Genomic DNA, 18622 nt, shown 5'->3' on the forward strand with positions numbered 1-18622 from the left:
GTGTGTTGGTCCTGGATGCCATGACATCCAGACAGGGATTGCCCCATCTGCGGATGATTTGCTGGAAAACCGTTCGATGAAGCATCCATTCTCCCGGGTCCAATGTGTTGCGGCTCAGGAAGTCCGCCTGACAGTTCTGTACCCCAGGGATATAGATCGCCGAGATGTGAACTTTGCGAGTTTCTGCCCAGGAGATAATCTTTGAGATCTCGGCCATTGCTCTCTTGCTCCTGGTGCCCCCTTGCCTGTTGAGGTAGGCAACTGCCGTTCCGTTGTCCGACTGGACTTGGATGTGAGAGTGTAGAAGAAGATTTTGCCAAAATGTGAGTGCATTGAAAATTGCTCGAATTTCTAGGACATTGATGTGGAGATGAGTCTCCTGCGGTGACCATTTCCCCTGGCAAGATTGGAGCTGCCAATGCGCTCCCCAACCGAACAGACTGGCATCCGTTGTCATGACTGTGGGTTCGGGTAGTTGCCAGAGTTTCCCTGCTAACACATTGTTTGGTTGAAGCCACCAACGAAGAGTGGTTTTGACTAGTGGAGACAAGGAAATTGACTGGGACAGATCCTGATGGTTCTTGTTCCAGAACTTGAGAAAATGGTTTTGCAATGGTCGAATGTGAAAACGTGCAAACGGAACAGCATCTATGGAGGACGCCATGAGTCCCAGTGACCGCAGAATGTCGTCCGCCGACGGACATGGTTTGGATAGTAGGTGTAGGACAGAGGCCGAGAGTTTGAGGTATTTGTCTTGAGGTAAGGTAATCTTTTGAGAATTGGAGTTGAGCTCCATGCCCAAAAAGGTCAGATGACGAGTAGGATGAATTACACTCTTGCTGTAGTTGATGATCCATCCGTGTTTGGATAGTGTTAGGATGGAATTCTGAGTCATGATCTGAGCTTGATGTAGAGACGTGGCATAAATTAATATGTCGTCCAGATACGGGAATATATGGCAACCTGTAGCCCTGATGGTGGCTATCAACGCCCCCAAGACTTTGGAGAAGACTCGAGGGGCTGACGTGAGTCCGAAAGGCATTGCCCGAAATTGAAAGTGTTGCCCTTGAATGAGGAATCTCAGATATTTCTGATGATCTGCGTGAATGGGAATATGCAGATAAGCATCCTGAAGGTCCACTTTGGATAGGTATGCTCCTGCGGGGATAGATGCCGTGATGGACCGGATTGATTCCATCTTGAACCTCTGATAACGAACATGTTTGTTGAGTGGGTGGAGGTTGAGGACTGGGCGAAAACCCCCATCTTTTTTTGGCACTAAGAAAAGATTGGAGTAATAACCGTGGAATTGCTGTAGCTTCGGAACTGGAACAATAACTTCTTTGCGAAGCAGATCCAGAAGGATGTCTGACAGAGCTGCTGCCTGTGTTGGATCTTTGGAGGTTGAAGAAGGAACAAATCGATTTCTCGGCAATCTTTGAAAAGGAATCTTGTAACCTGATGAAAGTATTTGGAGTACCCACTGGTCGTGGACAGTGAGCTCCCATTCGGAGTAGAAATTTTGAAGGCGACCTCCGACTGGGATGGCAGGAAAATGGAAAGTGTTGGAGTCAGGAATCCTGTGGCTTAGCAGGGCCCGCTCTTTTGTTGGACCTAGGCTGAGATTGCCAGGATTTAAATTTCCTGTTAGTAGATTGAGAGGAATTGGACCGCTGCCTGTAGTTAGGTTTTTGAGACGAATTCCAAGGCCTGTGATGATAATTTCTTTTATGAAACTCTCTCCTGTTTCTATTGCTTTGAGGAAGGAAAACGCCTTTGCCTCCTGTCACATCTGAAATGATCTTTTTGAGTTCAGAACCAAAAAGGTAAGAACCTTCAAATTTAAGAGATGTCAGCTTATGTTTGGAAGCAGAATCTCCTGCCCACTGCCGTAACCACAATGCTCGCCGAGCTGTGATGGAGGAAGAAGAAGCCTTGGCTGCCAGTTTCGCAATTTCCAGTGAGGCATCACTAAGGAAGGATAAGGCAGCGGATATCTTATCCAAATCCAGGGAGGAAGGATCTTTCTTCTTGAGATCTTGGCACCAGTACCGTGCAGTCTTTGCCACTGATAGAGCGGCAGATGCTGGACGAAAAATAGCAGTGGTGTTCAGGAAACCTCTTTTTAGAGCAGAATCCATTTTCTTGTCCATGGGGTCCTTAAATGAACCCGCATCTTCAGTAGGTAAGGTGGTGTTCTTTGAAAGCCTAACAATAGCTGAATCCACCTTGGGAGACTTGTCCCATATAGCCTGAAATTCGTCAGCCACTGGAAATTTGTTAAAAATTTTTTGAGAAATAGAAGACCTTTTGTCGGGCTCCGCCCACTCATCTGAAATAGCCTTGGTAATGCCCTTACTTGTGGGAAAACATCTGGATCTTTTGGATTTATTTCCTAGTACTCTATCTGCTTTGGAGACAGGAGTTTGAGTTTCTGCAATTTCTAAAGTGTTGCATATATGTTTTAATAGCATCTTAACGTCTTCAGGTTGTTTGGTAGCAGGTGGTGTACTATTGTCTGAAGAAGTAGACGAGGAGCCTTCTGAGTCAGAAGTAGGAGACTCATTATCTGAGCCTGATTCCAGTGAGGAACTGGATGCAGATGGGGCTTCCATCTTTTGTCTTTTAGAGTGTTTGACTTGACCTTTAAGAGCTTGGGACACTGAAGAGTGAACCTGATTCTGTATCCATTCCATAAATTGTGCCATCTGATTAGAGTCTTGTATAGGACTAGCAGAGGCTTGGGGAACAGAGGCCGCATTCTCTTTGCTATTATTAGGAGTACAGGTTGAAGGCAATGCATGTACTTGGGCAGTAGTAGTAAGAGTAGTAGGCAAAGGGTTAATATCTTGGTCAGATTGCTGAAAATCAGACTCAGATTCTATAGTGTGCAGTGTAGGCATTTTGTCTGGAGAAGGGGATCTAGAGCACTTGCGCTTCCTACCCTTTTTTGAAGGTGCCTTATGAGATTTCTTACTGCGTGCAGTCTGCTTGTCAGGTGACATGGCTTGGATGAGGTCCAGTAAATCCTCCTTAGCCGCCATGATGATGAGAGGCTCAAATAATACAACCGCGCTGAAAGCGCACTAGTGTAACACGGAGCGGCGGAAGTGACGTCACGCTCCAGCTTCGCGCCAACCTGACTGTTGCATTATGGGACTTGTAGTCCGGAAACGCGCCTGAAAATGCAGCGCGATGCGCTGGAGGAGGCAGAAACGGATGGTGCGGTAAGGGCTCAACTGAAGGAGCAACACTTAAACTGCGCACATAGCAATCCACAGGGCTCAAGTGTGGGTAAGACACGGAGCGCACTAATGGTAGGGGCTCACAGTGGGAGCGCGCCAACATGACAAGGGGGGGCTCAGGCATGAGTGCAGCACACATGCATACTTACAAGGGAAGCACACCGAACAAGGGGCTTAACCCTGGAGCTCGCCAAATCTTCATTCTGGGCTCTAACTAACAGTAGCACACAGGGGGCTCACTGATTAGGAGCACTCAAGAACCTTTATTTTGCATGATGAATCTTCTATTAACATTTTCTATAGAGAGGAGGAAGAATATGTCCGCCCCCGAGCAGGACAAACAAAAAACTGATGGGAGGAAGTGGAGAACGGGAAGAGGAGGAGCTCAAGAAAGAGTTATTGTTTGTCCTGCCTCCAGAGGAGAGAACATTAACCCCAGACGTCCTGCACTGACAGGTAGGGCCGACCGCATAAATACTATTACAGCCCTTTAAAAGGACTAAACCTACTTTTAGCACCCTTGAGATCATCTCTTACAAAGTGATGAAACCTACATCAACTTTATGCTTCTTCAACAATCACAACCATAAAATGAACGTGACCCTGTCACCGCTACTACAATATGTAGGGTTTAAAAGCTTTTATAAAGACGTCAAGTGGCTCTCCTGCACCCGTTTGGCTGGATATATTTATGACCCCTGCGTATACCCAACCTTGGACTCACCAGTAAGCTGCTGAACTACAACACTTTACCTTCAATGACAGCGTGATGTTTTAGTTCCATAGCAGCAACTAGAAAGGAAAAGGCGGCTGCCCCCTGAAGCGAGGAAGGTTAGGTGCATAAGGTACACAGGAAAGTCAGTGTTTACGCAGGATATAAACGAGAGGGCAATATAATTTAAAGAAAACACATAATACGTGAATGTCTAACCTGCAGATTGAACACTTGCACAGGTAGTGGCATCTTCACCCCCACTTAGAAGCGTCGGCCTCAGCCGTTCACTTCCGGGTCACGCATACGCAACCAATCCGACGGAAAGCTGTCGCGAAAGGATGACGTCTGAGGCAGTGACGCGGAGCTGATGTGTTGTTTGCTGCACAGTGGTGGGAAGTAGGGGTTCTCTCGCGTGATCTCGGAAATAACCGGAGAGGTGTGATATTGTTTATTATAAGTTTTCTGATGTTTCAACCGGGGTGTGTAATCTAATCCCCCAGCAGTGTTCGCAACAAAAAGTTTATGGGAATCGTATGTACCTTGGTCACCGCAAAGGCGCGAGGGGCGTTATAATGGGGTGTTGTAGGCACAGAGAGGAGCATGTTGTTTGTGGGGTGCCTGTTGCTGAGGATCCCACTAAGAAACCCATAGGACTGTAGGCGTGGCATGCTGAAACAGAGGTGTCTGGTTGATGGACTAGTAAATTGCTTTTTATAAGCCCTGGCAGGTAAGGTGATAGGAATTGCATACATCCCAACATTTTGGAACTAGAAAGAGGGACAAAAAAAAGTTTTCCGCATGTAGCGCAGCAATTTTTTGACCAGACCCCTTGCTGTGGCCACATTTGTGTGTGTGTGTGTTTTGCTTGTTTAAAAGCCTCTCATCCCCAAACTCATTGTGCATTACTGACTTTTCTCTCTCTTTTCAGTGGCTGCAATGCCCAAACTGGCTGATGAAGGCCCATTATTTAGGGCTGAAGGATGAAGATCACTTACGTTGGCCTCATTAAAGTTTGCTTCTTGGTGTTCCTGTTGCTCTGTGCCACAGTACTCCTGAACATTTCATGGAGACAGAGGGATTCTTCACAATCTTTGCAGCACTGTAATTCAACTTGTTCTGACAAGTACCTGGAGACCAAATTGAAAGAAGCTCATTTAACTGGTCGGCATAAGAAATGGGAGACTTACAGGTTGGATGCAAAACCAACTTCTGCTACAGGACAAGGACACCAGCACTTTGCGAAGGAACCATTACAGATAAAAGATTTGTTTATTGCAGTAAAGACCACAAAGAAATATCACGGGAACCGTCTGAATCTTCTCATGCAAACCTGGATCTCCAGAGCAAAAGAACAGGTAAGGTGGAGCTTGCAAAGTAACCATTGAAAAACCATTGAAGGCACAGGCTAGGCAGCCATGTAATCTCTGGCAATCGATATCACAGTAGAGTGAATAATACTGAAGAGCTAAGTAATTTTTAGGGTAACACCATCATAGGCTGCCACCTTTCTAACAACTCAGTTTGTGAAAGTTCTGCCTTACTAGATCTGCCCCAGTCAACTGTATGTGAAGCGGAAGAGTCTATAAGCAGCAGCAGTTCAGTTGCAAACAGGGCTGTGGAGTCAGTACATAAATCTGACTTCTCAGTTTATGGTACCTCCAATTTCGATTCCTCTGTTTTTAAAGGAACAGTAACACCAAAAACTGAAACTGTATCAAAGTAATTAAAATACAAAAGTAATAGTGCCTTGCGTGTTTGCTTCAGAAAGACTACTATAGTTTATATAAACAAACTGCTGTGAAGCCATGGGGGCAGCCATTTAAAAAGAATAAAAGGACAGGTTACGTATCACATAACAATAAAACACCATTGTATTGGACAGGGCTTATCTGTTATGTGCTGTGTAACCTGTGCCTTTTCACCTTTTTCCAGCTTGAATGGCTGCCCCCATGGCTACACAGCAGCTTATTACCATCTTTTACCAGTGCATGCTAACAGTATATTATGGGGCCCATTTACTTAGCTCGAGTGAAGGAATAGAATAAAAAAAAACTTCGAAGTATAGTCTATTTAAAAAAAACTTCGACCCCCTACTTCGCCACCTTAAACCTACCAAGGTGCCATGTTAGCCTATGGGGAAGGTCAAAAAACAACCAAAGTCAGCTGGGCCAGGCAAGAAGCCTTAAGAACCCTGTTGACTAAAAGCTAACCAGTTCAGACGTAGTGAGAAATGGTTAAAAACTAAAACGTAACTTTTAATCCAAGTACATAAAACCCACACACACACCACCAACAAACTGAATAACAAACGACTTCATAGTGGAAGTGATGAAGTCCGGGAAAAGTGTCCCTAAAACCATTTAAAAACCAGGCTACAGGTGGAACGGTGAGCTAGCAAAGCTTTGAACATAACATGTGACAGTGTGCTTGCTGCAGAAAGTTTCAACCCTGGATGCCAGTAGCAGTCCCAGAACCCTCCCTTCCAATAGTTCCCCAGATAGATTCTCCTACCTAGCTACGTAGGGAACAAGTGGGAGCTAATCGCCCACCGTCCACCTATGCCACAAGCCCAACGCGTTTCACCGTTTGCGCGGCTTCTTCAGGGGCATAAGTCATGGGGAAGGTCCCCATAGGCTTTCTATCAATTTTTAGGTAGAAGAAAAATCGTTGGATCGATGGATTAAAATCCTTCAAATCGAACTATTTGCAGTAAATCCTTCGACTTCAAAGTCGAAGGATTTACATCTGGCAGTCGAATATCAAGGGTTAATTAACCCTCGATATTCGACCCTATGTAAATCTGCCCCTATATGTTAGTTTTTTATTTTTGGTGTTACTATGTCATTATATACTAATGTATTTTCCACGTTGATTGAAAGAACTTAAGTACACAACATACAAGGCATTTTATCACTGGCAAAGCTCAAAAATGTAAACCATATCCTTTGGTAATACTAAACCAAAATCAAAGTTAAACGACATAAACCAAAAACAATGAAACCTAAGACAACTTATATATTAATTGAACCTGGCATATAGCTGTAGAATAGCTGCTAAATACAATCCAAAATTAACTATTTGTTCTTAGAAACAGAATTGCTTTTGCCATATCCTCCTTCATAGAAGTTCTTCAATCTGATTTGATTATTTCCAATGCTGGTATTTAAAGTTATTAGGAGTCAGTACATTTTTGGCAACTCCGACTCCAGATACCCAAAATTGCTTCCAACTCCACAGCTCTGGTTTCAAATTGGCTGGTCGCATAACTCAATGACTCAATTGACTGTGAGCCAGACCTAATCACCCAATATTAGTGCCCAACTCACTAATTTTCTTGTGGCAAAAGGGAAGCAAATCCCACAGCATTGCCACATATAGTAAAGTCTTTTGCAGTCCTCGATTGATCATGCCCAGGTACTCACTTTTTTCTCACCCCTGTTCATTGCCATATGATTAGCAACATAACAGCAGTTGTAAAAGCTGGTGATCCATCTCCGCGGAATGTATAATGTACAGTACTTCAGTGCCTCTATCGACAGATTTAAGAACACATAATGGGTTAACGTTTGTATTAAATTATTTGCCTTCACATATTTAAAGAATACCTTAAATTATGTGGCTGATCGTGTGATTTATAGCCCAGGAGTAGTAATGGCAATATTAGCAGTATTAATTTGTATGTTTTTGTCTTCGCCCAAACAGACCTTTATATTTACAGACTGGGAAGATCAAGAACTTCGACAAAAAGCAGGTACAGTATTAACTATAATTATGGACAGTCCTGTAAGGCTGATGTTGTGTGTTACTATGTTCACTAACAATTGTAACAGGGAAAGGGGTAATAACTTGGGGGTGCCCAAATCTGATTGTAATTGCGGACCTCAGACCATGGTTCAACGTTTCTCTTAACTGTAAAATGCACCATTCAGGGGTTGTAATCTACTGACTGCTGCACTGTCATGTTGTCTTTTGTTCAAGGATCTCTAGCACCTGTCCTGGGCAGTTTGCATGCACAGTAGAGTAAAATTTGCCAATTTACCCTCCATGTTCCGACTTGACTGTGCATGCGCACAGCCCAGGGCAATTGCAATAGAACCCTGGGACAAGAGATAAGAGGATGCCACTCAGTAGTATAGTACCCCTGGCCAGTCTGTTTTTTTCAGCAAAGATGAACTCCATCCTGGGGGCTGAGGTTTGTGATTATAACATAAAATAACATTTTCTTTGTCTTTTAAAAAGGGGTGGTTCACCTTTTTAGTATGTTCTAGAATGGCCAATTCTAAGAAACTTTTCAATTTGTCTTCATTATTTATTTTTTATTGTTTTTTTTTTCAATTAGTTGCTCTTTTCTTCTGACTTTGCAGCTTTCAAATGGGCATCACTGACCTCATCTAAAATGCTATAATACTACAAATGCTATGTAAAGCTTCACATTTATTGTTACTGCTACTTTTTTTTACTCCTCTTTTTAACCAGGCTTCGCCTATTCATTTTCCAGTCTTTTATTCATAGTTACATAGTTAAATTGAGTTGAAAAAAGACAGTCCATCAAGTTCAACCCCTCCAAATGAAAACCCAGCATCCATACACACACCCCTCTCTACTTTTAATTAAATTCTATATACCCATACCTATACTAACTATAGAGCTTAGTATCACAATAGCCTTTGATATTATGTCTGTCCAAAAAATCATCCAAGCCATTCTTAAAGGCATTAACTGAATCAGCCATCACAACATCACCTGGCAGTGCATTCCACAACCTCACTGTCCTGACTGTGAAGAACCCCCTACGTTGCTTCAAATTAAAGTTCTTTTCTTCTAGTCTAAAGGGGTGGCCTCAAGTACAGTGATCCACTTTATGGGTAAAAAGGTCCCCTGCCATTTGTCTATAATGTCCTCTAATGTACTTGTAAAGTGTAATCATGTCCCCTCGCAAGCGCCTTTTTTCCAGAGAAAACAACCCCAACCTTGACAGTCTACCCTCATTATTTAAGTCTTCCATCCCTCTAACCAATTTAGTTGCACGTCTCTGCACTCTCTCCAGCTCATTTATATCCCTCTTAAGGACTGGAGTCCAAAACTGCACTGCATACTCCAGATGAGGCCTCACCAGGGACCTATCAAGAGGCATAATTATGTTTTCATCCCTTGAGTTAATGCCCTTTTTTATGCAAGACAGAACTTTATTTGCTTTAGTAGCCACAGAATGACACTGTTCAGAATTAGACAACATGTTATCTACAAAAACCCCTAGATCCTTCTCATTTAAGGAAACTCCCAACACACTGCCATTTAGTGTATAACTTGCATTTATATTATTTTTGCCAAAGTACATAACCTTGCATTTATCAACATTGAACCTCATTTTCCAGTTTGCTGCCCAGTTTTCCAACTTAGACAAATCACTCTGCAAAGTAGCAGCATCCTGCATGGAACCTATAGTTCTGCACAATTTAGTATCATCTGCAAAAATAGAAACCGTACTTTCAATGCCCACCTCCAGGTCATTAATAAACGAGTTGAAAAGCAAGGGACCTAGTACAGAGCCCTGCGGTACTCCACTAACAACACTGGTCCAATTAGAAAATGTTCCATTTACCACCACTCTTTGTAGTCTATATTTTAGCCAGTTCTCTATCCAGGTACAAATACTATGTTCCAGGCCAACATTCCTTAATTTAACCAGTAACCTTTTGTGTGGCACTGTATCAAATGCTTTAGCAAAGTCTAAGTAAATCACATCCACTGACATCCCAGAATCGAAACCTTCTCATAAAAAAGAAATTAAGTTAGTCTGGTAAGATCTGTTACGCATAAAACCAGTGCATGGTGCTGGGGTAATTTTGAGCGTAGAAACCAGAATGCTAACCGGAGAGCTGTAGCTGTAACTCACAAACCACAAATAATGAACAATAAAAGCCAATTGCAAACTGTCCCCTTTAAAGGGGAAACAAACCCCATACTAATAAAAATCGCTACCCTCTACCCTACATAGCCCTCATCCCTGCTCCCCCCCCCCCCAGCCTAGATGTTAACTCTTGTAATTGCCCCTAATTCTTTACTTAACTCTCCTTGCACAGTCAATGCAGTGGAGCTCACGTGCGCCATCTTCCGTCTCTTCAGTAATCTTCGGGTCTTCCTCCTTCTCTTCCAATTTCCGTCACTTTCAACGTATCCGCAGTTGTCACAAACCGGAAGACTGCTCCAACTGCCGATGCGCCGCTCACTTCCGAAGACCAAAGACCACGCTCACGAAGAAGACCAAAGAGTCAGAACAGAAATTGCCCCGTGAGCTTCAATGCACTAACTCTGCAAGGAGAGTTAAGTAAAGAATTAGGGGCAATTACAGGAGTTAACACCTAGACTGGGGGGAGCATGGAAGGGGCTATAAAGGGTAGGGGGTAGCGATTATTAATAGCAGGGGGGTTTAGTTCCCCTTTATCTAAGCAAAATTTCTGGTCTAATATATACAGCTCCTTCTCCTTCAGTGTAGATATTAGAGATGATCATTTCTTCACTTGTAGTAGAACGCTCCTGACCGCCATTTTTTTGGTAATACCTCTCCTATTCAGTTTCTTTTGCTCTGCCTAAGAGGAGAGAAGGAATAAAATTTGCATGGTTACCAGACAAAATAGAGTTCTCAAACCACACTGGCAACCCACAGCTCATATCCAGACATGCAGCATATTCCTTGGTGAGAGGAACTTGTTACCATTGATCAAAAGGGGGAACAATTCAGAAATGTGAAGTGACCGGACAAGCAGTGTTTTATTACCCTCACACAACACTGAATTCATTGCTCTCATTGAGCACTCTCATCTACAGAGTGGCCCACATCAGGCAACTCATTAAGGGCTTGTAGAGCAGCTCGCACCTGTCAAATGAGAAGTCACATATGGTTTTTTTAATGGCTCATAGCAAGCAAGCCAGGGAATTCCATTGACAACTCTAGGGCCCTGCACCTTGCACTAGAGGTTATACAGTATGCAGTACAGGTATGGGACCTTTTATCCCGAATGCTTGGGACCTGGGGTTTTCCAGATTATAGGTCTTTCAGTAATTTGGATCTTCATACCTTAAGTCTACTTAATAGAAACATTACATAAACACAATAGGCTTGTTTTGCTTCCAAAAAGGATTTATTATATTTTATTTTGGCTCAAGTACATGCTACTGTTTTATTATTACAGAAAAAAAGGAATACATTTTTAAAATTTAGATTATTTGGATATAATGTAGTAAATGGGAGATGGCCTTTCCGTAATTCGGAGCTTTCTGGATAATGGGTTTCCAGATAACAGATCCCATACCTGTATATGTTTTTCATGGAAGGTTAATGTGCATTGTTTGAAATTTCTCCCTTCTGCCATAACGCCAATCTTCTCGTTCAAATATTGTTGCTTTACACTGATGATTTTCCAGATAATCTTACTGAGATTGCTGAGAAATACAAATGTGTTTTTTCTTTTTTCACACAGGAGATCAAATGGTGAACACAAACTGTTCTGCAGTGCACACACGTCAGGCGCTCTGTTGCAAGATGGCTGTTGAATATGACAAATTTGTTTTGTCAGACAAAAAGTAAGGTTCATTTTACAGTGCCAGAAAACTGTGTTTGGGTTTTGTACACTATAATATTAACTTGATAATGCAGTCTTAACCGTGGGTGGCCAGATGATTCTGGACTGCAAATCTGAGAACCCGTAAGCATATAATGGTTAGCTCTTGTGAACAGGGTCCTCTGATCCCATTTTTATTCTGTAACCCTTGTTTGTGAAATTATTGTTAATTCCAATATATATATATAATACACAAAAGCCATGAATATCTTGTAAATTATATCCTTATAAACGGTGAGTTCTGGTGTCATCAGTTATAAACGATGAGTTCTGATGTCATTTCTGTCACATGACTCACTGAAATTTGTGTATTATAATAAATAAAGTACCCCCAGTTGCAAAATATGAGGATATTAGAAGTTACCTCGGAGTTTCATGACCTGTATAAAAACACTCGGCCTTCGGCCTCGTGTTTTTATATGGTCATGAAACTCCTCGGTAACTTATAATATCCTTATATTTTACAAGAGGGGGTACTTTATTCACTATATATATATAAATAAAATTACATAGGACAGTATCTTTGATATTTCCAGTGTTCTTAGTAATATCATTAATGCATACTGCATGGAAAATATATTGACATAATGAATATATTTAAAGCAAATGGTAAGCACTTAAAGGAAAAGGAAGGTGCCAAATGAATTTTCTTCTTTCTTCGTGTGGCTGCGCATGAGCAGCAGAACAAAAAGTCGAACTTTAACTAAAAAGTCAGCTTTTTCATTCCACTGCGCATGCGTTTGCCCTGGGAAATTTGAAGAAAGAAGAAGCCGGAAGAGGATTGCTCCGTGGTGCTCACTGGTATAACCTGGGCCGGTGCAGTTTTCTGCTGATAGGAGCACCGACCCGGGGTTCCAGGTAAGTAAATACAATCACTTGGGGGTGCCCAACATTTGGCACCCCCAAGTGCAAGATGACTTTCCTCTTTAAATAAATGTATACTGTATGTATACTTAAAATATGTTTTCTTTTATTAGGCACATTTTTGTTTTTGGGTTGACTTGCCCTTTAAACATTGTTTGTAAAGCTAATTGCATGTGAAAGCACTTTATCTGCTGTTTACCTTTTGATTTTGGCAGAATACAAAAAAATGTATTCAAAAACAACATTCCTTTTTCCTTTTGTAGTTTCTACAATGCTTTGAACATGTTATTTACCTTTTGTTTCCAATCCATGGAGCTGGTCGCGCCAGGTGGTCCAGCCTTAGAGTCTGATAGAGTGAGATGTAAAGTGAATGTTTATTTGCTGACCTCCATAAACCTAAAAGCCTTAGCCCTCTTTAAGGGCAGGACTCCATGGAAAATTCCGACTCGATGCGCAAATACCCAGGCGTCACGTTGGATGCAACAGAAATAAGGTAAGTAATGCTATTGTTGGATCGCGTCGCATTGTTGATGCGACATGACACGAGTGTCTGATGCAGACACAGCGCTACGACCCGACAATAGAATTACTTACCTTATTTCTGGCACATCCGACGTGATGCCTGCGTTTTTGCACAGCGCGTCGGATCGCAGCGAAAAAGTCTGTGGAATCCTGCCTTTAAAATCAGGCATTTTGTGCTAACAATTATTTGTTGACATTTTTGGAACTGTAATACTACACCAAAATGTAATCTGTTAATTGGCACAGGCTCCTATAAAATTATAGACCACAAAGAGGAGCTCAAAAGTCTGAAAAATAACCACATCTTCTTTGTGTAGCCTCTTAAAAAGCAAAACTCATAGGGAAGTCATATCCCAGAAATGAATGTAAGGCTGTATGCGAGAGTCTAGCGCAGTTAATGCACCAAATCAATTGTCCTATGATATGGCCAAATACTGAATCCACTGCAAAAGATTTGGCCAAATCCAACCCCTTTTCCCCCCACAAGCGTATTTTTCCAGGAATAAAAAGATTTTTCGGTTTAAGGTGGCAAACCTTTGAGGCGGGGAGATTAAGATGTCTCTTACCTTTTCTTATGACAATTACATTGAAACTGAATCTGCCCTTAAGGCTTCGGGGTCAGTTCAGCCAAATCTGAATCCTGAATGAACAGTAACAGAAACAAGTTCTTCCATGTCAAAGATGAATACACAAAGTACCTGAACTGGTTATTTATTGTCCTGCTATCCACAGGTGGTTTTGCCATTTAGATGATGACAATTATCTGAATCTGCATGCACTTCTGGATCTGTTGTCGACATTCTCACACAGCACAGATGTTTATGTTGGGAGGCCCAGTTTAGATCATCCAGTTGAAACTGTGGATCGAATGAAAGGTGATGGCTCGGTAAGAGGGGCACATCATTTCCTATTTATCTGTTAATGATTGCCTTTGCCTAAGGAGCATGTTAATAGTTAATGTTAATTATCTCTTTTCTACCCTTCAGGGCTCTCTAAAGTTTTGGTTTGCGACTGGAGGTGCTGGATTCTGTATCAGTCGCGGTCTTGCACTTAAGATGAGCCCTTGGGCGAGGTGAGTGCCCTTGACACTGCTGTAAGTGTGGAACCTGACAGGAATTGTTAACCATTGCTCCTTTCTTGCCTTTAGCATGGGAAACTTCATCAGCACCGCTGAGAAGGTGCGTCTCCCTGATGACTGCACTATAGGCTACATAATCGAGGGGATGTTAGATGTGAAGATGCAGCACAGTAACCTGTTCCACTCACACTTAGAGCATCTGCAGAGACTTCCAACTGAATCTCTCTTAAAGCAGGTCGGAGCTTTTCCTGTTTATAAGATTGGTGTCATCTTGATTCAGTGTTGCTGATGTAACCCTTTATTTCACCATATCTGTGTACACCTCATGTGTTTCGTGCATTGCTGGGCACTTAATCATAGCTGGTTTGCGGCAGAAGTCAATTCATTTAAAGGCAAGTACATCAATCAATTTAGTCATGAAACACAAACCATTAATCATAAACCCACAAAAATATAGCAAGTTAATACAGTTTCCACAGTAAAAAACAAACAAACAATTGGTACAGTAACTGTTTGTGGGGTTTCTGATCTCTTGAATAAACAGAGCATTAGGGGTAGGAATGATGGCAGGCTAGAACCTTTATTTTGAGACAAATACACATAGAAGAAAGGATAAGGGAAGGAGAGGGGGTTCAGTCCTCTCTGATATTGTAGTAAATATATACCCTTGCACAGGGACGGCATCAGGGGGGCACAGGGGGTACTGCTGTACCGGGCCTAAAGGGGAAATAGCGGGCCCCCCTTGACAGCGCCGAAGCCGTGCCACATCCGAGGAGGCAAAGGCAGCAGAAGCCGCTAAAGGAAAGCCAAAAAGGGGCCCAACTTCAAGCCATGAAAAGACCTGAAGTCACGAAAGGAGTCGAACTTGAAGTCCCGAAGCCACAAGTTCAGTTCTACTGAACACCTGCCACCAATGTTTTTAAAAAAAATATTCTCTGGGGCCGAATGTTTCTTTTTAAGCGGGGGCCCTGGCACCTATGTTTTTTTTAAAAAAAAAAAAAACTTTTATGGGGGGCCCTGGTGTCAACATTTCTTTTTACTTATGGGGGGGGCCCTGGTCATCAGTGAAGTTTAAAAAAAACTTTTATTGGGGGCCCTGGTGTCAACATTTCTTTTTACTTATGGGGGGGGCCCTGGTCATCAGTGAATTTTAAAAAAAACTTTTATGGGGGGCCCTGGTGCCAATATTTTTGTTTTAACTTATTGGGGGCCCTGGTCACCAATGATTTTTTTAACTTGTAAAGGGGCCCTGACCACCATTTTTTAACAAAAAAAAAATTAAATGGGCCCTGGTGCCATAGTTTAACTTATAAGGGGCCCTGACCATCTATGGCTTTTTATAACTTGTGTGGGGGGTTTACCATTTTTAGTGCTGATGTCTGTGTGGTCTTTTAATTGTGGTGTGGGCTGGATCTGGGGTTGGGCTTGGGCGCTCGGGTGGGCGTGGCCCAGGGGTCCCCGAAAATTTTGTTGTTGCCTCTTGATTTCTAATAGCTGCCCTGCCCTTGCATGCCTGATAATTCTTTGCTTTTCACCTCCAGAATCTGCCTCAAGCATAGAGTTGTGCCATTAACAAAACAAACACCATGGCATTCAAACTGCCAACTGTGTCATAGGCCGTGGGTGATTGTTTTGCTGGCCGCTTGACTAGCAACAGTGAAGTCTCTAAATCAAATTATGTCTTGTCCTTCAGGTGACTCTAAGCTATGGCGGCCCGGATAACAAATGGAATGTTGTGAGAGTGAATGGAGCTTTCAGCCTGGCAGAGGATCCAACAAGGTGAGTGTCAATGTCACAACAGGGAAAACGATTTTACAAACAAACTGATATCTTTTCTCTTTTGCAGATTTAAGTCGGTGCATTGTCTCCTGTATTCAGACACAGACTGGTGCCCTAACCATAAACACAAGCCAACAACATAACTTTTTCATCCCAGTGGACGTGGGATGTGATGTGCATGGTTTACTGACTTCATTCTCAGTGCACAGAACTGAATTTACTAACGTCAACCAAACACCAAAACAAGGGCCTAAGCCTATGAAAATTCCTAGCTTTGAACAGGCTACTTCCTTTGCATCTTCTATCTGTTACAGCACTGGACACCTGCTCTGAACTCCCTTATGGTCCAGGATTACAATTCTTTCAATGTGCTCTGTTATGTGCCCAGCTTCAGCATTACTGTATGTGTTTGAAATAGCAGCCATACTTATAAAGGGAAAGCAAAACTAAACATTACATGTTTGTATGTTGTAGAGAGAAGGTACAGAGTTGCAGACATTGCACCTGCCTACAGTGTACCAAAAATTATTTTCCCCTTTTTAGGTCTAGCTAGATTGATGTGTTCACTTTAAATTGCTTTTTTCTTTTCCTTTATGTACTGTACTGTACTGTTGCTTTCTTGGGGGAATGAATGGACCCACATTCAACGCTGCATAGCCAATGACTAGTAAACAGAGCAGACACTTTTTGCTGATCCTAATTTATTATAACTTTCTTGACTGTGGGGAACATTTTTCTTACAGTTAGTAATGTTTTTTTTTTTTTTTTAACAAATCGACACATTTATTACACACGGTACTTGTCAGTTTATCAGAACACTGTCATCCAGTGCTTTAATATCACATGACATTAAGGTTTTATATACTGTTCAGTGCAATACAACAATCCGTGTGAATTTAGCAGGAAGTGCAGAGATTCACCTGAATCCTGAGCTCAGTCCTTAAAGGGCAAGGAAAGGTAAAATCGCTGAGGGGGGCAAAATTGCTAGGCAACTAGTTGCTTAGCTGTAACCTCAACCTGTTTTTTTTAAAAATAAATAAATAAATAACCCAGCCAGGATTCAACATGCCACATTCTTCTTTCTTTCCTCCAAACGCTCCCTTCAGTTTGAGTTGGTGATTTCTCTATTTCTGTAACGTCACCTCCAGTAGTTTCACCCTTCTTTCTTTAACTTTATGCACATTTTATTAAAAAAAATTATAGCTTGCTTAGCAAAAAAGAAAAGAGCTGAAATGCTACACTAAAGTGCAATCAAGTTTCAAGCTCCAGTGGCTTAAAATATAAGAAATACTTGTGAGTATGGATGTTTTTATTGCTAAAGTATGGAGGAGTACTTGGACTTGTTGACAGCTTTTTCCATTTGATCACATTCCTAATGTGTTGTTACTGGGCAAAAAATAAATTATTTAAATACTTTTTGCAAGAACTGTTGGTTTGTGTCTTTGTATAATGTGCTAGTCCTAAATAAGAGTACATTTGCTGCAAAGTAAAATTTGTGTTATGTTGTGACCTTTTTTTATTGTACCCTAACAACCAAACACTAAAGGTATTGAACAAAAAAAAAAAAAAATCAGACCAATGGCAAATTTATGTTGTATATAGGAGATGTCCACAACATGTAGAGGGAGCAGCATACCCTCAACCCTGGAAGACTACATGTGTGATCTGAACAGATATATTGAGAACCCTAAACCACAATCCTATTCCACATTTACATACTCTGTCTTGAGTGGTACAAGACAAACATACTTCATTTATCTAAATGGACTTTGGCCCCATCTTCCTGTCATGGATTCACCGAGTTGTGTATGGACAGACTTTTTTTTTAAAGTTTTATTTGTTACCAGCACACAGTCCAAAACACAGAGTGATACACACTTGTTGCATAATAATGAAAGCAAGAGTTAAGGACACATTGCGCCAGTGATTTTTCATTAACACCCCGGGGAAACAATAAAGAGACGGGAAGCGAGAAGAAAGAGAGAAAAGAAGAAGGGAAGAAAGTGTAGGTATGGAGGAGGGAGACCAAAAGTATAAAATACATACAAGACATACAGTGCCTTATGAATCATATCTAGTCATATGCGGACACAGCAAGTAAAGAATCAGCCTTTTTGCCCTCAAAGTCCATCAAGCATGCCCTGACGAGATCCAGTAGCTCAGTTACAGTCTGGGTCCAGTAACCAATCAAGTGTAAGTTGAGAGGAGTCCGGTTCCCTAGCCGAGTAAGACTCGTTTTGGAGTATCCACAATGTCCAGATAGTGTTAAATTTAGCAGGACATCCCCTCGAGTAGTATACGTGTTCCAGAATCGGGAGCGCTTGCTCCACTAGGGTAATCCAGAAAGCAATGGTAGGTGGATGATCATCTTTCCACTTAATAGCAATAGCCTTTTTGGCATAAAAAAGGAGGAAGGTGAGTAGCGTTTTTTCTGTGCGGGAAGTAACTGTATCCGAAAGGTAATTGAGTAACAGCACTGTTGGGTGCACTTCTATTGGTAGAGCCATAAGGTGGGAAATGTAAGAAGCAATTTCCGTCCAGAATCCCTCGATTAAGGGGCACTTCCAGGTCAGGTGGAAAAAGTCAGCTTGGGAAACCTTGCAGCGGTTGCATACATCAGGAAATGCGGGGTTCATCCTGTGAAGCACGGATGGAGAATAATAGGCTCTGTGTAGGTATTTAAATTGAATCAATCTATCGCGGGCCCGTATCAACGGGGAGAGAGAGTTGGCCAGAATGTCAGTCCATTGCTCCTGAGTTAAATCAGGTATATTTGTAATCCATTTTTGATAGAGCC

At 42.0% G+C, this 18622-nt stretch overlaps 2 protein-coding genes across 5 annotated transcripts in view; one reads left to right on the forward strand and one right to left on the reverse strand.

Annotated features, from left to right (window-relative positions):
• gps1.L (G protein pathway suppressor 1 L homeolog) overlaps positions 1-4314 on the reverse strand; it is a 20703-nt gene extending 16389 nt beyond the window's left edge. For both annotated transcript variants that reach the window (NM_001091333.1, XM_018234245.2), the window contains 1 exon segment: positions 4177-4314. In NM_001091333.1, coding sequence (NP_001084802.1) covers positions 4177-4209 — 33 coding nt within the window. In that variant the 5' untranslated portion in view covers positions 4210-4314.
• On the forward strand, positions 4258-17251 carry rfng.L (RFNG O-fucosylpeptide 3-beta-N-acetylglucosaminyltransferase L homeolog). Of its 3 annotated transcripts, none has more exons than XM_018234117.2 (9): positions 4258-4396; positions 4889-5315; positions 7663-7711; positions 11442-11544; positions 13701-13854; positions 13955-14040; positions 14116-14281; positions 15740-15825; positions 15893-17251. In XM_018234117.2, exons 2-9 carry the CDS (start codon positions 4941-4943, stop codon positions 15966-15968), a joined length of 1095 nt encoding a protein of 364 aa, XP_018089606.1. In that variant the 5' UTR covers positions 4258-4396; positions 4889-4940; the 3' UTR covers positions 15969-17251.
• The last annotated feature ends 1371 nt before the right edge of the window (positions 17252-18622 follow it).

This window comes from Xenopus laevis, chromosome 9_10L, assembly GCF_017654675.1.
Source record: "Xenopus laevis strain J_2021 chromosome 9_10L, Xenopus_laevis_v10.1, whole genome shotgun sequence".
NCBI classification, from domain to species: Eukaryota; Metazoa; Chordata; class Amphibia; order Anura; family Pipidae; genus Xenopus; species Xenopus laevis.